At 25.7% G+C, this 17,790-nt stretch overlaps 3 protein-coding genes across 3 annotated transcripts; 1 reads left to right on the top strand and 2 right to left on the bottom strand.

Moving 5' to 3' along the window:
• Positions 1 to 827: 827 nt before the first annotated feature.
• LOC106775394 (GDSL esterase/lipase At1g29670) lies at positions 828 to 4,125 on the bottom strand. The gene is made up of 5 exons (XM_014662517.2): positions 3,860 to 4,125; positions 3,637 to 3,761; positions 3,277 to 3,522; positions 1,441 to 1,675; positions 828 to 1,375 (listed from the first exon to the last, which is right to left on the bottom strand). The coding sequence occupies exons 1-5, from the start codon at positions 4,104 to 4,106 to the stop codon at positions 1,191 to 1,193; spliced, it is 1,038 nt and encodes a 345-aa protein (XP_014518003.1). The 5' UTR covers positions 4,107 to 4,125; the 3' UTR covers positions 828 to 1,190.
• Positions 4,126 to 10,932: 6,807 nt separating this feature from the next.
• LOC106774933 (DNA repair protein XRCC3 homolog) lies at positions 10,933 to 11,448 on the top strand. Its single transcript, XM_014661960.1, has one exon. It carries the CDS (start codon positions 10,933 to 10,935, stop codon positions 11,446 to 11,448), a length of 516 nt encoding a protein of 171 aa, XP_014517446.1.
• Positions 11,449 to 12,848: 1,400 nt separating this feature from the next.
• LOC106775351 (GDSL esterase/lipase At5g45670) lies at positions 12,849 to 15,035 on the bottom strand. Its single transcript, XM_014662463.1, has 5 exons — positions 14,762 to 15,035; positions 14,562 to 14,683; positions 14,231 to 14,473; positions 13,536 to 13,770; positions 12,849 to 13,459 (listed from the first exon to the last, which is right to left on the bottom strand). Exons 1-5 carry the CDS (start codon positions 15,024 to 15,026, stop codon positions 13,278 to 13,280), a joined length of 1,047 nt encoding a protein of 348 aa, XP_014517949.1. The 5' UTR covers positions 15,027 to 15,035; the 3' UTR covers positions 12,849 to 13,277.
• Positions 15,036 to 17,790: the final 2,755 nt, after the last annotated feature.

Raw genomic sequence — 17,790 nt, 5'->3', positions numbered from 1 at the left:
GAGGTAGTGGGCCTGGGCTTGGGCTCCATCTAAGCACATGGACAAATGGAAGAACTTGCATTTCATCAAAGCTTGGAGCACATGGCTTACTCATTCAACCACCCTCAACTTCGTCCTCTTGACCAAAATTGAATAAGGTGACAGATAAGATAAAAATTACATCACCAAATTAACAATCAATTGAATAATTTTAAATTTTTGAAAATCCATAAACCACAACAATTAAAATGTTAATAAAGACTCAATTGCAAGTTTCAAAATTTATCAATTTTTTTTTTTTTTTGCTGTTATTTGATTAAAGTTCACTTAGATTCCTATTATTCTTTATTACAATCTTAATTCAATGTTTCTTTTTTCCTTTATACAATTTTTTATTCAAATGATGAATTTATAACAAGTCATATAATATTATCTTTCATTTGTTATAATTTTTATGATATTATTTAACTAAATATTAAAATATTAAAACAATAATCTTTATTTATTAAATGTAAGGATACAATTAAAAATAAAATTAGACTTAAAGAGTAATTATATCGACAGACATATCTACTCGTCCCATTTCATTCGTACTGTACTTTTCATTTCATTTTCACCATCTACCTTTCTAGCACGATCAGATCCAATTCAAGATTACTCCTAGTGTTCGCACAATCCAGATAATGAAGTTCCAAGGTTTTTTTTTTCTTCTTTAGTCAGTAAAAAATATAATAAATAGAAGAACATTTAGGGTGATCTAATTTATATATCCTTTTAATTTTACAAAAAAAGCTTAATATAAGTATCAAGAGAAACTCCTCTTAACTCTGAAAGCATATCAACGAAGAGCAATTCCTTTTGAAACTCAAAAGCATTTCAACCTCATTCTCCGTTTCCAATTTTCAAACCAGCTTCCTTAATGCGTGACCTAGCTTCTTTTAACTTCCTTAATAGAGCTCCAATAGTGAAAACAGAAAAAATTTATAATAAAATAAAAGAGAAATTGTGCGAGTAATATGCATCACTTTTTTTACTATTTTTTTAAAAAGTATATTAATAAAGGTAAAGTAGTACATGACAAGGTCACTTTTTTTATCCTGAAATTATATTTTACGAACGACCTGTCTATTTTAATAATTTTTTATTAAAATTACAGTATATTTATTGAAGAGATAGAAGCATCCATGTGTTGTTTGAAGTGGATGATTAGTTCAGTGGTGAAGAAGAGGCTGGATTTGGTTGTATGTATCGAATGCAAAGAGTTGGTGGACGAGCTGAGTGATATGGTATCCATCGTAGAACAAATACTGGTTTCTATTGGGGCATGGTGTTCCATTAACAACACACTGTCCATCGCCTCTCGTAGGGCAGCAAGGAGCATTCACAACAGTGATACCTGAAACACATGCATGCTTAGTTGTTTGCAAAGAAGAATAATCAAGTGTAAGAAGTTGTTCATACCAAATTGGTCAACGGGGCCGCTTGAGCTGTTTATGACGATGAACTTGGAATCAGGGAACTTGTTATTCAATGCGTTCACTGCAGAACTGAGCTTGTTGTTGAAGAGCTCGGCAGCATCATTGAACTCAGCAACACAATTTCCATTGGTTCCACGTGTAGATATGGCTTGTGGAGTGCAGCCTAGAGAACCCAACTCGGCTACCGCCACTTTTCTTGCTCCTCTCTCATGCAGTTCCTGTCATCCAATACATACTATCTCTTTCATTTATATCTTTGTTATCTTGTCATCAATCCTCATATTTAGAGAGATAATAACAACTATAATGTTTAAGGAAATTAAACGACAAGAAAAATTTACAATGAAATTATTTCGTAAGAATGATGTTTTATGCATTATTCATTTCGAAAATAAGAAATTGAGTAAAAGTAATACAACTAAACTTAAATAAACCTTAACGTATTAGGAATGTTTCTTTTGCACCTCTCTACATTTCTTCTTCTACCTTTACATACTAAAAATAACTTTTTTTTAACAGCTTTCAATTTTTTTTTTAAAAAATTTTTAAAATTTGTTAAAGAAAAATACTTTCAATAGATTTTAAAATTTGTTAAAAAAAATTCTTTTAATAAATTTTTAAATTATTTTTTAAAAATTTTAACGAATTTTAAAATTTATTAAAGATTTGAAAAATCTTTCACTAAATTTTGAAATTTATTTAAAGATTTTTTCTTTAACATATTTTGAAATCTATTGAAAAAGAAAAGTAAAGCGTAGAATTTTTTAAAATATAAAAATTGGTTTTGGAATTTTTAAAAAGTTTGGAATTATAAAGAAATGATGTAGGGAGAAACATCTACGTCTTAGTTGCAGGGAAAATTTTATTAATTAATTAATTAATGACTTTGGCATTCGATTCTGATTTAGCAGATGGAACGATAATCTTATTATATCATTTATCATAAACTGAATCTAAAAATATTTATTTTAAAATGATTTTTTGACAACTGCAAATATTATTAAAATATGTTTATAAACATTAAATACATTAAAAAATAAATTGTAATGTAGGTTAATACTCCCTCCATTCCTTTTAAATTTCTTTTTTTAAATATTTTTATTTTTGTTTTATTTAATTTTTAAACCTTAATAAAATGTTAAATATTTTTATATCCTTCTATTTATCATTTACCTAATATTAAATTAGTTTAAAAATATACATTTCTTGATTTAAAAAAAAAATTAAATGTATACTTAAAATGGGGGCATTAAAAAGTAATTGCATTTATAAAAACAAAAGTAATTAATTTCCCTCTAAATCTGCGATATCTTACCTCTGATATTTTCATTACGTAATTTATTTTTAATGTCATAATATATTTTTTTTTATGAAATTTAATATTTATTTCAACGCCAGTCTTTTTTGTTAGAGATTAAAGAGAATTTAAATATTTTTTCTATATTTTTTTGTAAAGTAAATGATAGATCTTCTTAATATCTATGCATACAAAATAATGAAAAACATTTTATCCATGTAACTATTAAGTTATACAATATTATCTTGATGATAATATACATACATACATAATATATTATCCATGTAACTATTTTTTAAGCGAACCTTAAACTCTTGAACTCGGGAGGGTTCTTATTAAATGCCATTCAAACTATAAGAACCCAAATTACCTCGAACGTATTACTGATATAATAAATAATGAATACTGTATATAGAAGTTTGATTTCAAATATTTATAATTATGTAAGCTGTTAAGATCAACCCCGAATCGTGAATTTGCCATAGAATATTATTGAAAAGCAAATAGAAAATTGTAAAATACCTCCAAATATTGGGATAACTTGCTTATAAGAAGGTTGGTATATCGCTCAAGGTTATAGATTCTGCTTGAAGGGTATTGCTCGGGAAGAAAGAAATTGTTTATGTAATCGTTGCTGCCTATGTTCACGTAATACAAACACTGGTTAAGGTACTCTTTAGCGTTCTTTAAACCTCCACGTTGCCTGGCGATTTTCAAATATATGGCTCTGTGATTTTCCAGCTGTTTTTCCAAATGGATATTGTCACCCTGCGTTGACGCTAATTTAGTGGCATGCCTCAGCATAGAAACACAATAATACTCTAAAACTATACGAAAAGCAGTTAGATATATAAATGAAGAAAGAAAGAATTGTTGATATACAAGACGCTTTCCGGTTTCAAAGAGAATCCCAGCCGCTCCGGATGCATAATTCACACCCTTAAGTATGTCTGAGCCATTAGTGTTTGCAAAGGGAGGGATATATTCTGGAAATTCAAGAAGTTGGGCTGCAAAGTGTGCATGGAGTGAGAAAATAGAGATAAAGAAAATATAATTTTTACTTAACTTTATTGTTGTTGATGAAAAATAAGGTAGAGAATATGACCAAGGTAGTCAATTAGGTTTTGTCCATTGGTAAATCGTCCAGAAGCGCCTCCTGGGAAGTCGATGCCATATGGATTGTAATTGCTTTTTGCAGCTGTTGGAAGGTTGTTGTTATTTCCATTGTCACATAAAGAGTCCCCAAAGACAAAAAAGCAGGGCACTTGCTGTCCATTGACACAATGTTGCATACAATTTGCAAGCAATAGAAGAATAGATGAAAGCAATGATGCTTTAGTCTTAATTGCCATCTTAGGCTAGGTAGGTAGAAAAAAGCTTAAGTGTGTGGCTATTGCAAGATGAAAGATGCATGTATATATAGGATTGGGAACAAAGTTCTGTGTCCAAACTTGTAATTTACTATTACAATGAAGTCAAAATGAAGTAATATTTCAAGGACAACCAGTTTGGCATGTTTATTTTGTTTTTAATATTTCTAAACCAAACTATAATGTATTTGTTAATTGCTATTTCAATTTCATCTTCACCCATATGAATTTCTGTTTCTGCATTTTTCTTCCTCGTGTTGAAAAGTCAAGGCCCAAAATGTTCTACATATTTACTTTGTATCTTTCAATTTAACAATTGATATATGAATAAGGATTCATTTATTTCACTTAGTCTTGATTTTCATTTTTTATTTTGTTTTAGAGTTCATTGTTTAGATTAATTATTTCATGTCATTAAGAAGATAATAGTTTGAAAGTCTCTAATAAAATTAAGTATACTATAAATAAAAACTCATTTTCTTTTTTAAAAAAATATTACTTTATTTTATAAAATATATGTCTTTTAATTAGATATAGTTACATTATAATTATATCATAGGATAATCATAAAATTATACATTTAAAAATTAATGGTATAAATATATGATTTATTATTTTTTATAAAATTATCTATAAAAACTAATTAATATTTTACAGGATTTAAATTTATGTTATTAAAGGATAAATAAATATAAATAAATACCAGATAAATTAGTAATTTTCATAAACTCGTAAAATTATATTAAATTATTATATTTAATTATTATAAATAGTATCTATGATAATGTCAATGTTATCATAGGTACAACTAAATATATTTAAAACTATAAATTAAATTTAATTAAACCTTTAGATAATGAGATGACAAATGTACAATTATTAAATCCTTTTCTTTTTCCTCTTCACTAAAATGTATCTAATAATATGAAAATCTTCCTTAATTGGAAATGGACACTGATATATAATATGAAAATCTTCAGGGTTGATTTCTTCAATTTCATCATCTTCACTAATCTTTCTAATTTCATCATCTGGAGATGTTGAATCATCATTTCTTAAAAAATCTCTAGGCCAATTACCAATTCCTTCTGATGTCATTATGCTTGTGAAAATTAGATAAAATTAGATAAAACAAAAATTATAAAATGAAAACTCATTATAAAATCACTTTTTGTAAGAAATTGTTTAATAACGAGTGTTTCTGATTTTTTCCAGGCCAATTACCAATTCCTTTGATATCATTATGTTTGTGAAAAATTAGATAAGACAAAAATTATAAAATGAAAACTCATTATAAAATCATTTTTTTGTAAGAAAGTGTTTAATAGCGAGTGTTTCTGATTTTTTTCAGGCGAATTACCAATTCCTTCATATGTCATTATGCTCGTGAAAATTAGATAAAATTAGATAAGACAAAAATTATAAAATGAAAACTCATTAAAAAATCATTTTTTTTGTAATAAATTGTTTAACTAGTGTTTCTGATTTTTTTAATTGGGGCTACATTAGAGATGACAAAGAAAATGTTGGAGTGAAAGAGATGAAAGAGAAAGGGTTAAGAGGAATGAGGGAGGTGAGTAAAGGTTTGGGGTTTTTTTTTTTTTTTAGTTTTGAGAATGAAAATTATTGAAATACCCTTTAACTTTAAAACTTAAAATCCATAACATATGAAGGTATTTTTGTCTACTGGTACTGTTAAAATGTACCAACTAAAAAACAGACGTACATGTGTTAACAAACCTATATATATGTATGTATACATATACATGTATATATATAATACATATACATATACATGTGTATATATATAATACATATACATATACACACACATATATATATATATATATATATATATATATATAATACATATACATGTAGATATACATGTATATATATAATATATATACATATACATGTATATATACATGTACATGTACATGTATATATCAAAACAACTTAAATTATTAATATTTTTCTTTCTTTTTAATATGTGTCGAAAAGTAATTTATAAGATGTGATAATTGATTATTATAAATAAAATAATTGATTATTTTAAATAATAATATATTATTTGAAAATTGATTCAAACAAAAGAAATAATAAATTGTATTTATGTTATTTTTAGATTAAATTATTATTAATTATTGAATGTATTGATTTTTTTACTAATAGCTAGGTTCACAAGGTTTATGAATAATTAGGTTGACGATTTTATGTTTAGTTAGTAATTTAATTTTTACATTTAGGTCTATAATTTATTTTGTTGTTAAATTTTTTTTTTCACTCTAAATTTTAAAAGATGATGTGTTAAAATTCAAAAGTATTACGTGTTCAAAAACTTTTAATGTGTCATATGTCGATAATAATAGGTTGCAGTAATAAATATATATAAGAAATTGTACATATTTGATTAGTAATGTTTTAACTTTGAAGATACAAAATGATAGGAAATAGATAATTGAGTTACTTATGATAAAAGGACGATCACCCATTTCGTTGAAAATTGATTGTATACGAATTTCTTTAACTTTAAGAGGAAGATAAAATTATTCATTATCTATTTGTAACATTTAAAATTTTCTATATTTCATATATGCATAAAATAATAAGTATATTTATAAATTTACAAATTTAAGAATTGTTTTTTAGAAAATATTTTGTTTGATTTGAAGACTGACCAGCTTGTATTAAGTAAAGAAGTTTTATAAATAGAGTTGAATTTGTAGAATATATGTTTTTTCGTTATTATACTATGTTTGATTTTATTTTCATGTTATATATGCACCTTTTTCTAAGTTTTTGTTGTTAGTAATATTATTCATTTTGAAAACCAATTATCCACGAGTTTTAGAGTAGAAAAAAATAGGGTGCAAAATTGAAAAAAAAATATAAAGACGTTAAAAAAGTAAATTTTTAATAAAATATAGTTCATTATTTTCTTAAATATAATACATTCAATTAGTTCTATTTTCATTTATATAAGAGCTTTTTAATTCAAAATTAAAACTCAGGAAACAAATAAAATCACTTTTACAACGGTAACTCTTCAATAAGTGAAAAACATGTTTTGTTTAATATTTCTAAATAAATTTTACTTAAAGTTATTTTATATATATATATATATATATATATATATATATATATATATATATATATTTGGAGGAGTGAGTGATATTTGGATTTTAAAATGTGAGGAAATGTAAGAGGGGATACAATTATTTTGTTTTAAGAGGGGAATTTAAGAAAAAAGTAAAAGTAAAAATAAGGTTGTTTTAGTTAAAAAAAATTTGATTAAAAATAAAGATTAATATAAGAAAAACTCATAAAAATTAGTAAATCATGTTATAGTTTGATAGATTAAAAAATCACCTGATTTACTAATAAATTTTACAAAATTTTAATTATTGACTGATTTTCAAAAAATTATTTATCCATAGATTTATTAATAAATTTTATAAAATTTAATTAGGGACGAATTTAAAATAAAAAACTATTATCAACAAATTTATTGAAAAATTTCATTACAATGTAATTAAAATTTAAAGTAGAGATATTTATTTCACTAATAAAATTTATTAAAAAATATTTACTAATAATAAATATTATAAATTATAAATAAATTTCATCAATATTATCGATTTTATTGGTAAAATATTTAATTTACCAACATATATTACTAATAGATTTTACAACTAAAAATTTGTCAATAAATCAAAATTCTTAAATATGTTAGTATAAACTACAAATAATTCAAAATTATCAATGAATTTATTTTTGTTGATAAAATAATATTTTTGTACAGTGTAATTTTATTCAACACTTAAAATCTAACTTATTTGTTAAAAATATTATATAATGTTAATTTAGTCTTGAATTCATACAACATTTCTATCTTATTTTTATCCTTAACTAAAAAAAGTTATATTTAGAAATTATTATAATTTGAGTGGGAATTTTGAGTTTAAATTTTAGCTATTTAACTATAATAAATATATGTAAAATCATGTTTAATGTTTTACCTAACATAGAAGAATTGTATCTAGGCAAACGTGTAAACAAGTTTAAGGAAACTAAAATATCATTTTCAATGTAGAATGTCCACAATTTTTTATTTATTTATTTATTTATTTTGCCGTAGTTCGATTTACAAAAATAAAGAAAAAAATAGAACTCCTTTATAATTTATAGTTCTAAATTTGAATATATTATAGCATAATAATTAAAATAAAGACTTTAATTTATTATTTATTATAAGTAATAATAAAACATATTATGTAAACAATATATTAAAATAAAGTATATTTAAAAAAACTTATAAATCTATATTTATAAATATATGATATTAATAAAATAATAAATAGAAATATTAAGTTAGACATAATATAGAAAATATTATACAATAATAAAAAATAAAAAAATAATACAAATTGTGAGGTGATGTTGTAACTCTTTTTTTATTTCAAATTTGGTTTGCTGCCCTTCAAAAGATCTTATAGTTGCACACTTTTCCCATATTTTAATAACCATTTAACGAATCAGTAACTACTAATTAAGAACCTACTTTCCAAAGTCAAGGTATTAAAAGTAATTAAATCTAAAGGTTTAATAGCTTTAGAGGTCCCTATATTTGGGGATTTGTTTCAATTGGGTTCTCCAATTTTGAAATTGATAGTCCCTAATTTTGTCAATTTGAATCAATAAAAGTTAAATGCAGTTAAAGTGAAATTTTTGAACATGTGGACTTTCAAATACACCCTTTTAATTTAGGGATTTCACCCTTTTATAATCCACCTATGCACTTGAAACGATGCCACCTGGAAGCGTCAACGTGCCACATGTTTAAAAACTTCACGGTGTTAACTGCATTTAACAGAAAAATTTTTATTGATTCAAATTGACAAAATTAGGGACGTAATTGATCATTTCAAAAATTGGAAGACCCAATTGAAACAAACCTCCAAATATAGGGACTTCCGAACCTATTAAACCAAATCTAAACCCTAAAATGGTTAGGTATCTATATTCTTCTCTCCCTACCTTTTTTTTTATTGAATTTCCCATCTATGACTATGTCAAAATTGTATAATATAAGGAACTTACTATAACTTGATAATTTTTGGTTTTTTGGTATCAGATTGCGCTATAACTACGTAACAAATCAAAACATATATTAATTCAACCAACATGTTGACAAATAAAAATAAAAATTGGTGAACAAGACTGAAAGAAAAAACGTGAAAAAAATGGAGGCAGATAATTATTAAAGAAAACTATTTAAGAGAATGTAAAATATCAAAAGTTGTGGCGAAAATAACAAGAGGAATATTTAGCATTTATTAGACCAACAATTTCTAATATATTTATTCACAACTTGTTAAAATTGAGAACCACATATTTTTAAGTTCACTTCCCCTTTTATACTTTAAAACAAGCACAACCTTAAATTAAGAAACCTCGATTTATTTGTATCAGTCTTTTTAAAATAATATTTATAAACAGGCCTTAATTTCATTGAAATCTTAACTACACATGTACTAGAGGTGCAATCATTTCTAAACAAAAATACCTTACAAAGACTAATTTTAATAATAAAATATTATTTCTTTAATTTTTAAATCATATTTTTCAAATTTTCCCAACAAAAAGAAAATAAATTAATCATGTTCCATACAACATATAATATATTTTTTATAATAATTAAATAATAAATATCAAGTGTTACTTTTTAAGGATAACAATGGGATAAATTTTATCTTCAGTAATCATCCCATCTTCAAACTAAAAATTCATCTTCATTTTTGTACCTATATTTATTAATCTAATGACATATATAACTAATGAGTATAATTTGTTTATATCATCGCTATATTTTTGTAACATGTATAACTCTACTCATATATATACTTATTTATTTCAATATTTCAATATCAATTAATTAATTTTTATGAAAAAATAAATATTATAAAAAAAATATTATTAAATAATTAATATAAAAAAAAATAAATATTCTTATTTTATTAATGCTAAATATATAAAAAATTATAATTATATAAATTTTAAAATAGAGTACCAAAAAGCAATTAATAAAAATAAAATAATTATATAAAATATTACATAGGTACAGATAAATAAAATTTTATTACAATTAAAATATTTTTAATTTGATTTAAATCTTTTATTGGTCCTCTGATTTGTGTGTCAGATTTAAGTTAGTTATTATTTTTTTTGTCTCAATCAAATCCTATTATTTATAAAAATAAGATAATTAAGTAATTTGTATCGAGCTTTACAGTTGCTGAAGTGGACACGTACACACTTAAGACGCTGATTTGTTAGGGACTCAAAAGTCTTCATAATCTACATTGTCTTCATCTTTCCTTTTCCTTCATATACTGTAGCACACGTTCATCCTCCAGCATGGCTAATCCATCCTCCAGTATATGATCTTGTAGCATAGATTCATAGTATCGCATTCAATGACTTCCATCAAAGTAAGTCCGTCTTCCTTCTCCAAGAAGAGTTTAATCTCTTGTATAATGATATCGTGAAAGTAAATATTTTAATTAATTAGCAGCTGATGTACTGTGAATATTTTAATTAATTACAAACTGATACAGTAAATATTTAGGTTGGTTTCTTTCTGGTTTTCTGAATGAATTCCTGTGAAATAACTCAGCTGAAATATCTCAAAGGAAGGGATAATGCTTTGAAGAAAGGGATAATACTTTCCTCTTCCTTCGAGTGCTTGGTTTTGGTCGACGTTTGGGTTTAATCAAAGAATTGAAGGGATAATATCTTTAGCGAGATGAGGCCAGAGAACCTTTTACTACTGCGCCACTGTAGCGAGAAGTGCAATGTGGGTTGTCCCGTACTGGATCGTTGCCTCAACGGTGGCGTTCCCTGCCACTCCATCACGGAGTTTGTTGGCGAGAGCGGTTCCGGCAAGGCGCAGCTCTGCCTCCAATTCGCCCTCTCCGCCCAACTCCCCTCCTCCCACGGCGGCCTCTCCACCTCCTCCATATTCATCCACACCGAGTTCCACTTCTCCTTCCGCCACCTCCACCAACTCTCAGGCGCCTTCCGAACGTCGCCACCCGACCTTCCCGACCCCTACGACAGCGTCTTTGTACGCGTCGTCCACTCTGCGGATGAGCTCCTACACTTAATTCCAACCATCGAGACATTGTGTACTCTCGATCTCGGTGGCGGCCGATGCGAATCGTCGTTATCGATTCCATCGCGGCTCTCTTCCGCTTCGATTTCAAGAACATCGGATCGGACCTCCAGTGCAGGTTGTCGTTGTTCTTCGGAATCTCTGTGAAATCTTTAATTCCCTTTAACTATTTCTGTTTTACTTAAAAAAACCCAAATAAAAATACCTAATTCACTGTTCCCTGCCACTGTCAAAAGCTTCATTTTAAACACTAATATCCACGTATTTAAATTTAAATTTTTATTAATCAGATAATTTTTATTAGTCAGATAAGAAAAAGAATAAAGATAATGAATACGAGCTTTATATATTACTTAATAACTAAAAGGTTTATACAATTAAATATTTGAAATTGATAATAAACATTCTTATATAAGAAAAATAAACAATAAATAAAAAGCATTAAAAATGACTAGACATAATCAGCCATAAAACTTAAAAATTGATAATATATAATTTAAATATTGTTACAAAGTGTTTCATTTGTCTTGTGATGGAAATCAAGTTGAATCACAATCGAATAATGGTACTTTGCTTGTTACCTCTTAATTAAAAAGTGTTACACCTTAACTAACGGTTATAACTTTTGATTTAGTGGCAAGTACTCGAATTAACCATTTGAACAATAATTGAGTAGTTAAGTAGAAAGAGTTGGATTAACTAAAATATTTCTCCTTAAAAGAAAATTTAGTACTTCAAAATTATTTTAGGAATGATTCAACAATAAATTTTTAGAAAACAAATTTAGCATTTTATCAGTGTTGAGAAAAAAAACAATAAAAGAAATATATAAGAAGGAAACAGTGAACATAAATTTATGGACTCATATGATCTTTTCCAAATTTATATGTAACTAAATTTACTTAAAAAAATAACACAATTATATACATTCTACTATAAAAAAAATATACGACAAATTAAATATGAAGCTTGTTAAAAATATATCTAGAAACACTATTTATAAATTTAAGTACAGTATCTCTTATCTAGTCTCAGGTATTGAAAAGTAATAAAAAGTCTGTAGTATTTTGAATATTAATCCTGTTAGCCTCTTTAATTGTTAAATTATTTTAAAATTTGTTAAATGTTATGTTGCACATGATAAGTATAACTGGAAATAGTGTATCTAATTTTTATAAACAAACCATTCGTATTTATATCATGTTTGAAAATCCAACCGAGAGAAATATTTAAAAAATCTTTATTGGTAGATCAAAATAGAAAACATTGATACCATCAAAATGAACCCTTTAAGAGATACTTCCACTAGTGAAAAAATCATTTTTATGACAGATAAAAATATGGATAACCTAAATTATTAATTGTTTGAATTTAAACAGTTAAAAACTTAAAGATTACTTAAAATTATTAACAGTATATTAAATATTTTTTACAACAGTAACTACGCATTATTAGTATAAAAACTTGTATATTCTCGATTCATCAGATATCATCAGCTGTGATTGAATAAGATTCAGTCCACAATCTTTTCTTATATTTTATATGGATGAAAAGAAAAAGGATACATGTTTTATTGTATTATATTCAAACAGTCAGCACTTATTCAAATTGATGCAATATAAGCATCATTTAGAAAAAGTCTGACAACACACATACATACTGACATGCTCTTTTTACATTATTAAGATGTCGTATAAATACAATAATTTATCTAATAGTTTGCACAATAACAATCTTTTTTAAGAAAAACATTGTACAAATTATTGTATAAAATATTGAATATTAACTATCTTGTGAGTAAAATTTATTGAAAGGTACAAGTTTATGAGTCGGATTGAATGAAAGACGTGTGTCTGACTCATTTTTGTAACTTTTTCAACAAATTTTATCCAAGAATAAAGAGCATATTAGACAGAGTGATGCAAGACTTATTGAATTATTTAAGGATATGTGCCGTAATAAATTGGCCTGAATCTTCAGTCCAGAAGGCTCCGCAAAGCCTGAATTACTATTCCTGCGGTGAACCTGTTGGTATTTTCTGTTCCATGGATTCCATCGTAAAAGCGGAATTCATCTCTATTGCTGCAGGGTATTCCATTTGGAACACACGTAAAATTTTGCACCGTTGGGCAGCAAGGAGTATCCGCATCAGTGAAACCTGAAACACATGGACCATTTAGGTTCAACTTGTAATCCGAATGTGAAATGGAGAGAGAGAAAACGGGAACTGGTACCAGTGTTGGTTTCGCTGTTTACGACCACGAATTTGGCTTTAGAAGATAACTCGTTTTTATTCAATCGCTCCACTTCAGATTCAAGCTTTCTGTCGAAAAGTGACGCAGCATCGTTCAGCTGTCGAGCACAACCTCTACCATCTCTCGTAAACGTAGCTCTGGTATATGGATTGCATCCAATGCTACCCAGTTTAAAGAGAAGGACTTTTCTTGCCCCGTACTTGTCATGCAGTGTCTGTTGCCCACAATCATGTTTTTTTAGTGATATATATGTAAGGCGTTTTCAGTTAATTAGTTGGAGCATGATTCAACATTACAAATAATTTGTAGACTCTGTAATCAATAACTACTACTATTCTTTGAATATTCCAAAAATATTACGTTATTTAGAAAAGTATTTTTTAATAGTTTAATGCTTCTAAAATGTATAAATTTTCTTTGAGTATATATCCGGAGTGGTTTGTAATAAACTTTTTATTTAAAGAAATCTACTATTGAATAAATTTCTCTTCGAACATAATAAATTATTAGTAAATGAGATTACATTTTAAGTGAACCCTATATTCTTTGCTTTTGAAACCATATATATAATTACGTATATATAATAGATAGTTGATTGAGTAGTTTAATTTGTGGAATTTAGCCCATGCGAATATATGAGAAAAGAGAAAAAGAAATAAAAATGTGTAAAACACCTTCAAATATGAAGAGTAGCGTCTAACAAGATCTGCAGCATATTGATCGTGTGTAAAGTTGAGTCTTGTTGGGAAAGCGGGGGAGAAGTAATTGTCGTAGTAATCATTGGTTCCTATTTTCATGTAATACACGCACTTGCCAAGGTACTTTTGAGCTTTTTTTGGATTTCCAAGTATCCTAACAATTCGGTTATATATGTCTCCGTGATTTTGGATCTGTCTTTCCAAACTGATAATGTCACCCTGCATTGAGTACGCAATAGTAATTTAGTGGCATTGTAATAATCCTCGAAAAAACATTATATAAGAATGGATGATATAAAAATAATACTCTTTGGGTGCCTGTCTCAGGACGAATCCCTGCTGCAGCAGATGCATAGTTGACACCCTTGTGTATGTCTGAGCCATTGGTGTTTGCATAGGGTGGGATGTCTGATAACCCTTGACTTTCAGCTGCAATTAGTAAAAGTGTGGATTAGCAATTGGTGGTTGAGAAAAATGTTGAATTTTAGAATTGAGAATGTTACTTACCAACAAAGTCAGCTTCTATTCGTCCATTGGTAACTCTTCCAGTTGGGTTATTGCCCTGTTTGTAGTCGATGCCATATGGACTGTAATTGGCTTTTGCGGTTGTGGCGCGGTTGTTGTTATTTCCATTTTCAGAATAAGAGTCACCGAAGATAAACAGACAAGAAGCTTTCGAATTTCCATGGACACACTGTTGCATGCAGTTTGTAGCCAACAGAAAAATGGATAAAACCACCCATGACTTGGTCTTAGCTCCCGTCATCTCCATCTATCGATCTTGGAAACAAAAGCTAATTATGATCAAAGCAATGTGTGGGAGTATATATATATATATATAACGAGGGGTGACAGTTTTTGTGTCCAAGTTGCATCAAGATTTTTTCCAAAACAACCCAAGGAAGCATCACTACTTTTACTTCCTTTCTCTATCAAACAAAGTAATTGATGCTTAAATAATTTTATTCTTCTTTATTTTTTAGAAAAAATCTCAAACTTTTATTTATGTATCTTAATTTAGTTTCTATTTTTAATTTTTTTATATAATCACGTCTTTTTCATTATTATTGTATATTAAAAGATATTACTTATTAATTTGTGACTTTTAAATATTTTTAAAATTTTGTTTAAAACATATAAAAAAAAAAAGAAATATCCTATAATTATGAAAATCATAAATATAAAAAGAGAAAAAAGCTAAACATTGCATAAAAAACATATAAAAGAGAAGAAACGCAGAATTAACTCCGCTTAGACTAATTTAATGGAAGAAATTTAATTTATATAATTTTTACAACTTTAAAACTCAATCTCTAAGCATTTAAGTCTTTTTAAAATTTGTTAATATAAAATAATATTAATAGAAAAAATTTAAAATTAATTTCAACATGTTAAAGTTGTTTATCAATTGTATTTTATAAAATAAAATCAATTTATCAACCTTTTCAATTATTTTAAATAGTTTTATATATTAAAATGTATAAAGTTTAAAAAAAATTATATAAATGTTTGATTTGGTTTAAAAATAACAATTTTATAAATTTAAATATAAAATTTTAAAATAATTTTAAACAACTTTATAACAATCTAAAACAAAAAAAAAATTAAAATTTTGAAAATATTGTGTTCAATATAAAATATAAATTTTAATAAAAATATTTTATAATATTTACATACATAAATTTTATTTCAATTTAAAAAATAAAATAAAAAGATTAAATTAAAACTAATATAATGTCATCAAGCTAGAAATTACTCATACTGTCACTTTTAAGTGATAATTATTTATTTTTAAAAAATAATAAAAAAGAAATAAAAAAATTGTGAATTAATATTGACACTTTTTATAATATTAGCCGGATTTGATTACATAAAAGTTTTAAAAATAATTAAATTGAGACAAATAAATAAAATGAATTTGAAATTTTTATAAAATTTGAAAAGAAATGAAATGATTTAACATAATTGATATTATTGCTCGTGGTGGAGTTTGGCAAGTTTTGTTATCGAGTATTTAAATTTTATAAATACTTTATTTATATTATGTGAGCTGTTTTAGTTTCTTTTCTCAAATTTTCTTTATTGATTTATTACTCTACTTATCTATATTTAGCCTATGATTTCTTTGATCTATGTATAGCCAGAAATGTCAAACCGAAGAATTGAATAATTTTTTTTGGTCGAATTATAAAAAATACTAAAAACCACTTAATTCTTCAAGGTATGCTTGAATTTGCTATAAATTTTGCTGTGTGTAATTTTATGTAATTTTAACAGGTTCCTGTATCAGGGTTGTATTAACTTATATCCATTTTCATGAATATGTGATTTGAAATGTTAAAAATCTCACTTTTCTAAAACTGAATACTACTGTATAGAAAAGTAGTTTTAAATTTATCTGAATGATATTAATGTATATTAAGAGTATATTCATTATAAAGGATTGATTTGGAGATAGTAACTGAACGAATTTGAGGAGGGTTGAAAATAAATTAATTATTATTTATTTAAAGGTATTTGAACATAAGTAATAATGGATTAAGAAAATTATTTTAGAATTTGAACTACGAGACAAATAAAAAAATGATAATGATATTTAGACAACAGTTTTTTGACAACATTTGAACATTGATTACGTGTCAATCTGTGATTGGTCAAAAATTATTCCATAATCAATAATAATAATTATAAACATTATTGTGGAGTAATTTTTGACCAATCACATATTGACACATAATCAATGTTTAAATGTTGTAAAAAAAATGTTGTTTAAATATAATTATCCGTAAAAAAAATATTTAATTGGTAAAAGTTTAATATTACAAAAATATCCTTAATAGTAAATGTAGTATAAAATTTTAATTGTTAATATTATATATAATTATAAAAATTATTATAAAAAGGAAAAAATAAAAATTATTTTTTAACATAAAAAAATATATATTATTACTATTATTATTAAGGAGTTATTTTATAATTTTATTTCTCATCCATCAAATCCTCTTATGGGAGGAGAGATTGATTTTAACTTTCATCCCTCAAATCATTACCTATAAATTCACAAAAATCACAAGAAGTAAACACTCTTAATCTGTCTTTTCCTTCCTCACAAACAGTAAATCTCTCAAAGTAAACATAGCATAAATGTTATAAAATTATCTTTCCTAGCTAAAAATAAATATTATTCAAGAAAAAATTATTTTTATTTAACATAAAAGTTCAAGACTTAAATTGTGACAATTCCATTTCTTAGATTTTCAAATAATAATGATAATATATTATAACTTTAGTTCATTTATTAGCTTTTGATTCTTTATTAACAAAAATGTGATTTACTAGAAATATGATTACTTAGAAATTCTTTCAACAAAAATATTCAAATGTAAGTTGAGACAACTTGTTATTTTTTTTCTCCTCTTAAGGATTCAAGTTTGTGACATTTGTAATCCAAATCTCCTAAAATTGAAAATATACAAAATTAAATTAAATAGTAATAATTTCAATCAAATATTTCATAACGGTTAAAAATCAATTTT

This window comes from Vigna radiata, chromosome 10 (genome assembly GCF_000741045.1).
Source record: "Vigna radiata var. radiata cultivar VC1973A chromosome 10, Vradiata_ver6, whole genome shotgun sequence".
Taxonomy (NCBI): Eukaryota; Viridiplantae; Streptophyta; class Magnoliopsida; order Fabales; family Fabaceae; genus Vigna; species Vigna radiata.
This window is presented reverse-complemented; position numbering and strand designations above follow the sequence as displayed.

What these genes read in the sequence shown, in the direction of transcription:
- LOC106774933 (XM_014661960.1), top strand. Translation starts at nt 10,933, where the DNA reads ATGAGGCCAGAGAACCTTTTACTACTGCGCCACTGTAGCGAGAAGTGC.
- LOC106775394 (XM_014662517.2), bottom strand. Translation starts at nt 4,106, where the DNA reads ATGGCAATTAAGACTAAAGCATCATTGCTTTCATCTATTCTTCTATTG. An exon ending in TTGAAACCGGAAAGCGTCTT is followed by an intron (nt 3,523 to 3,636) that starts GTATATCAACAA and finishes GCGTCAACGCAG; the next exon opens with GGTGACAATATCCATTTGGA. An exon ending in AGTTATCCCAATATTTGGAG is followed by an intron (nt 1,676 to 3,276) that starts GTATTTTACAAT and finishes ATTGGATGACAG; the next exon opens with GAACTGCATGAGAGAGGAGC.
- LOC106775351 (XM_014662463.1), bottom strand. Translation starts at nt 15,026, where the DNA reads ATGGAGATGACGGGAGCTAAGACCAAGTCATGGGTGGTTTTATCCATT. An exon ending in AATAGAAGCTGACTTTGTTG is followed by an intron (nt 14,684 to 14,761) that starts GTAAGTAACATT and finishes TACTAATTGCAG; the next exon opens with CTGAAAGTCAAGGGTTATCA. An exon ending in GCTACTCTTCATATTTGAAG is followed by an intron (nt 13,771 to 14,230) that starts GTGTTTTACACA and finishes TGTGGGCAACAG; the next exon opens with ACACTGCATGACAAGTACGG.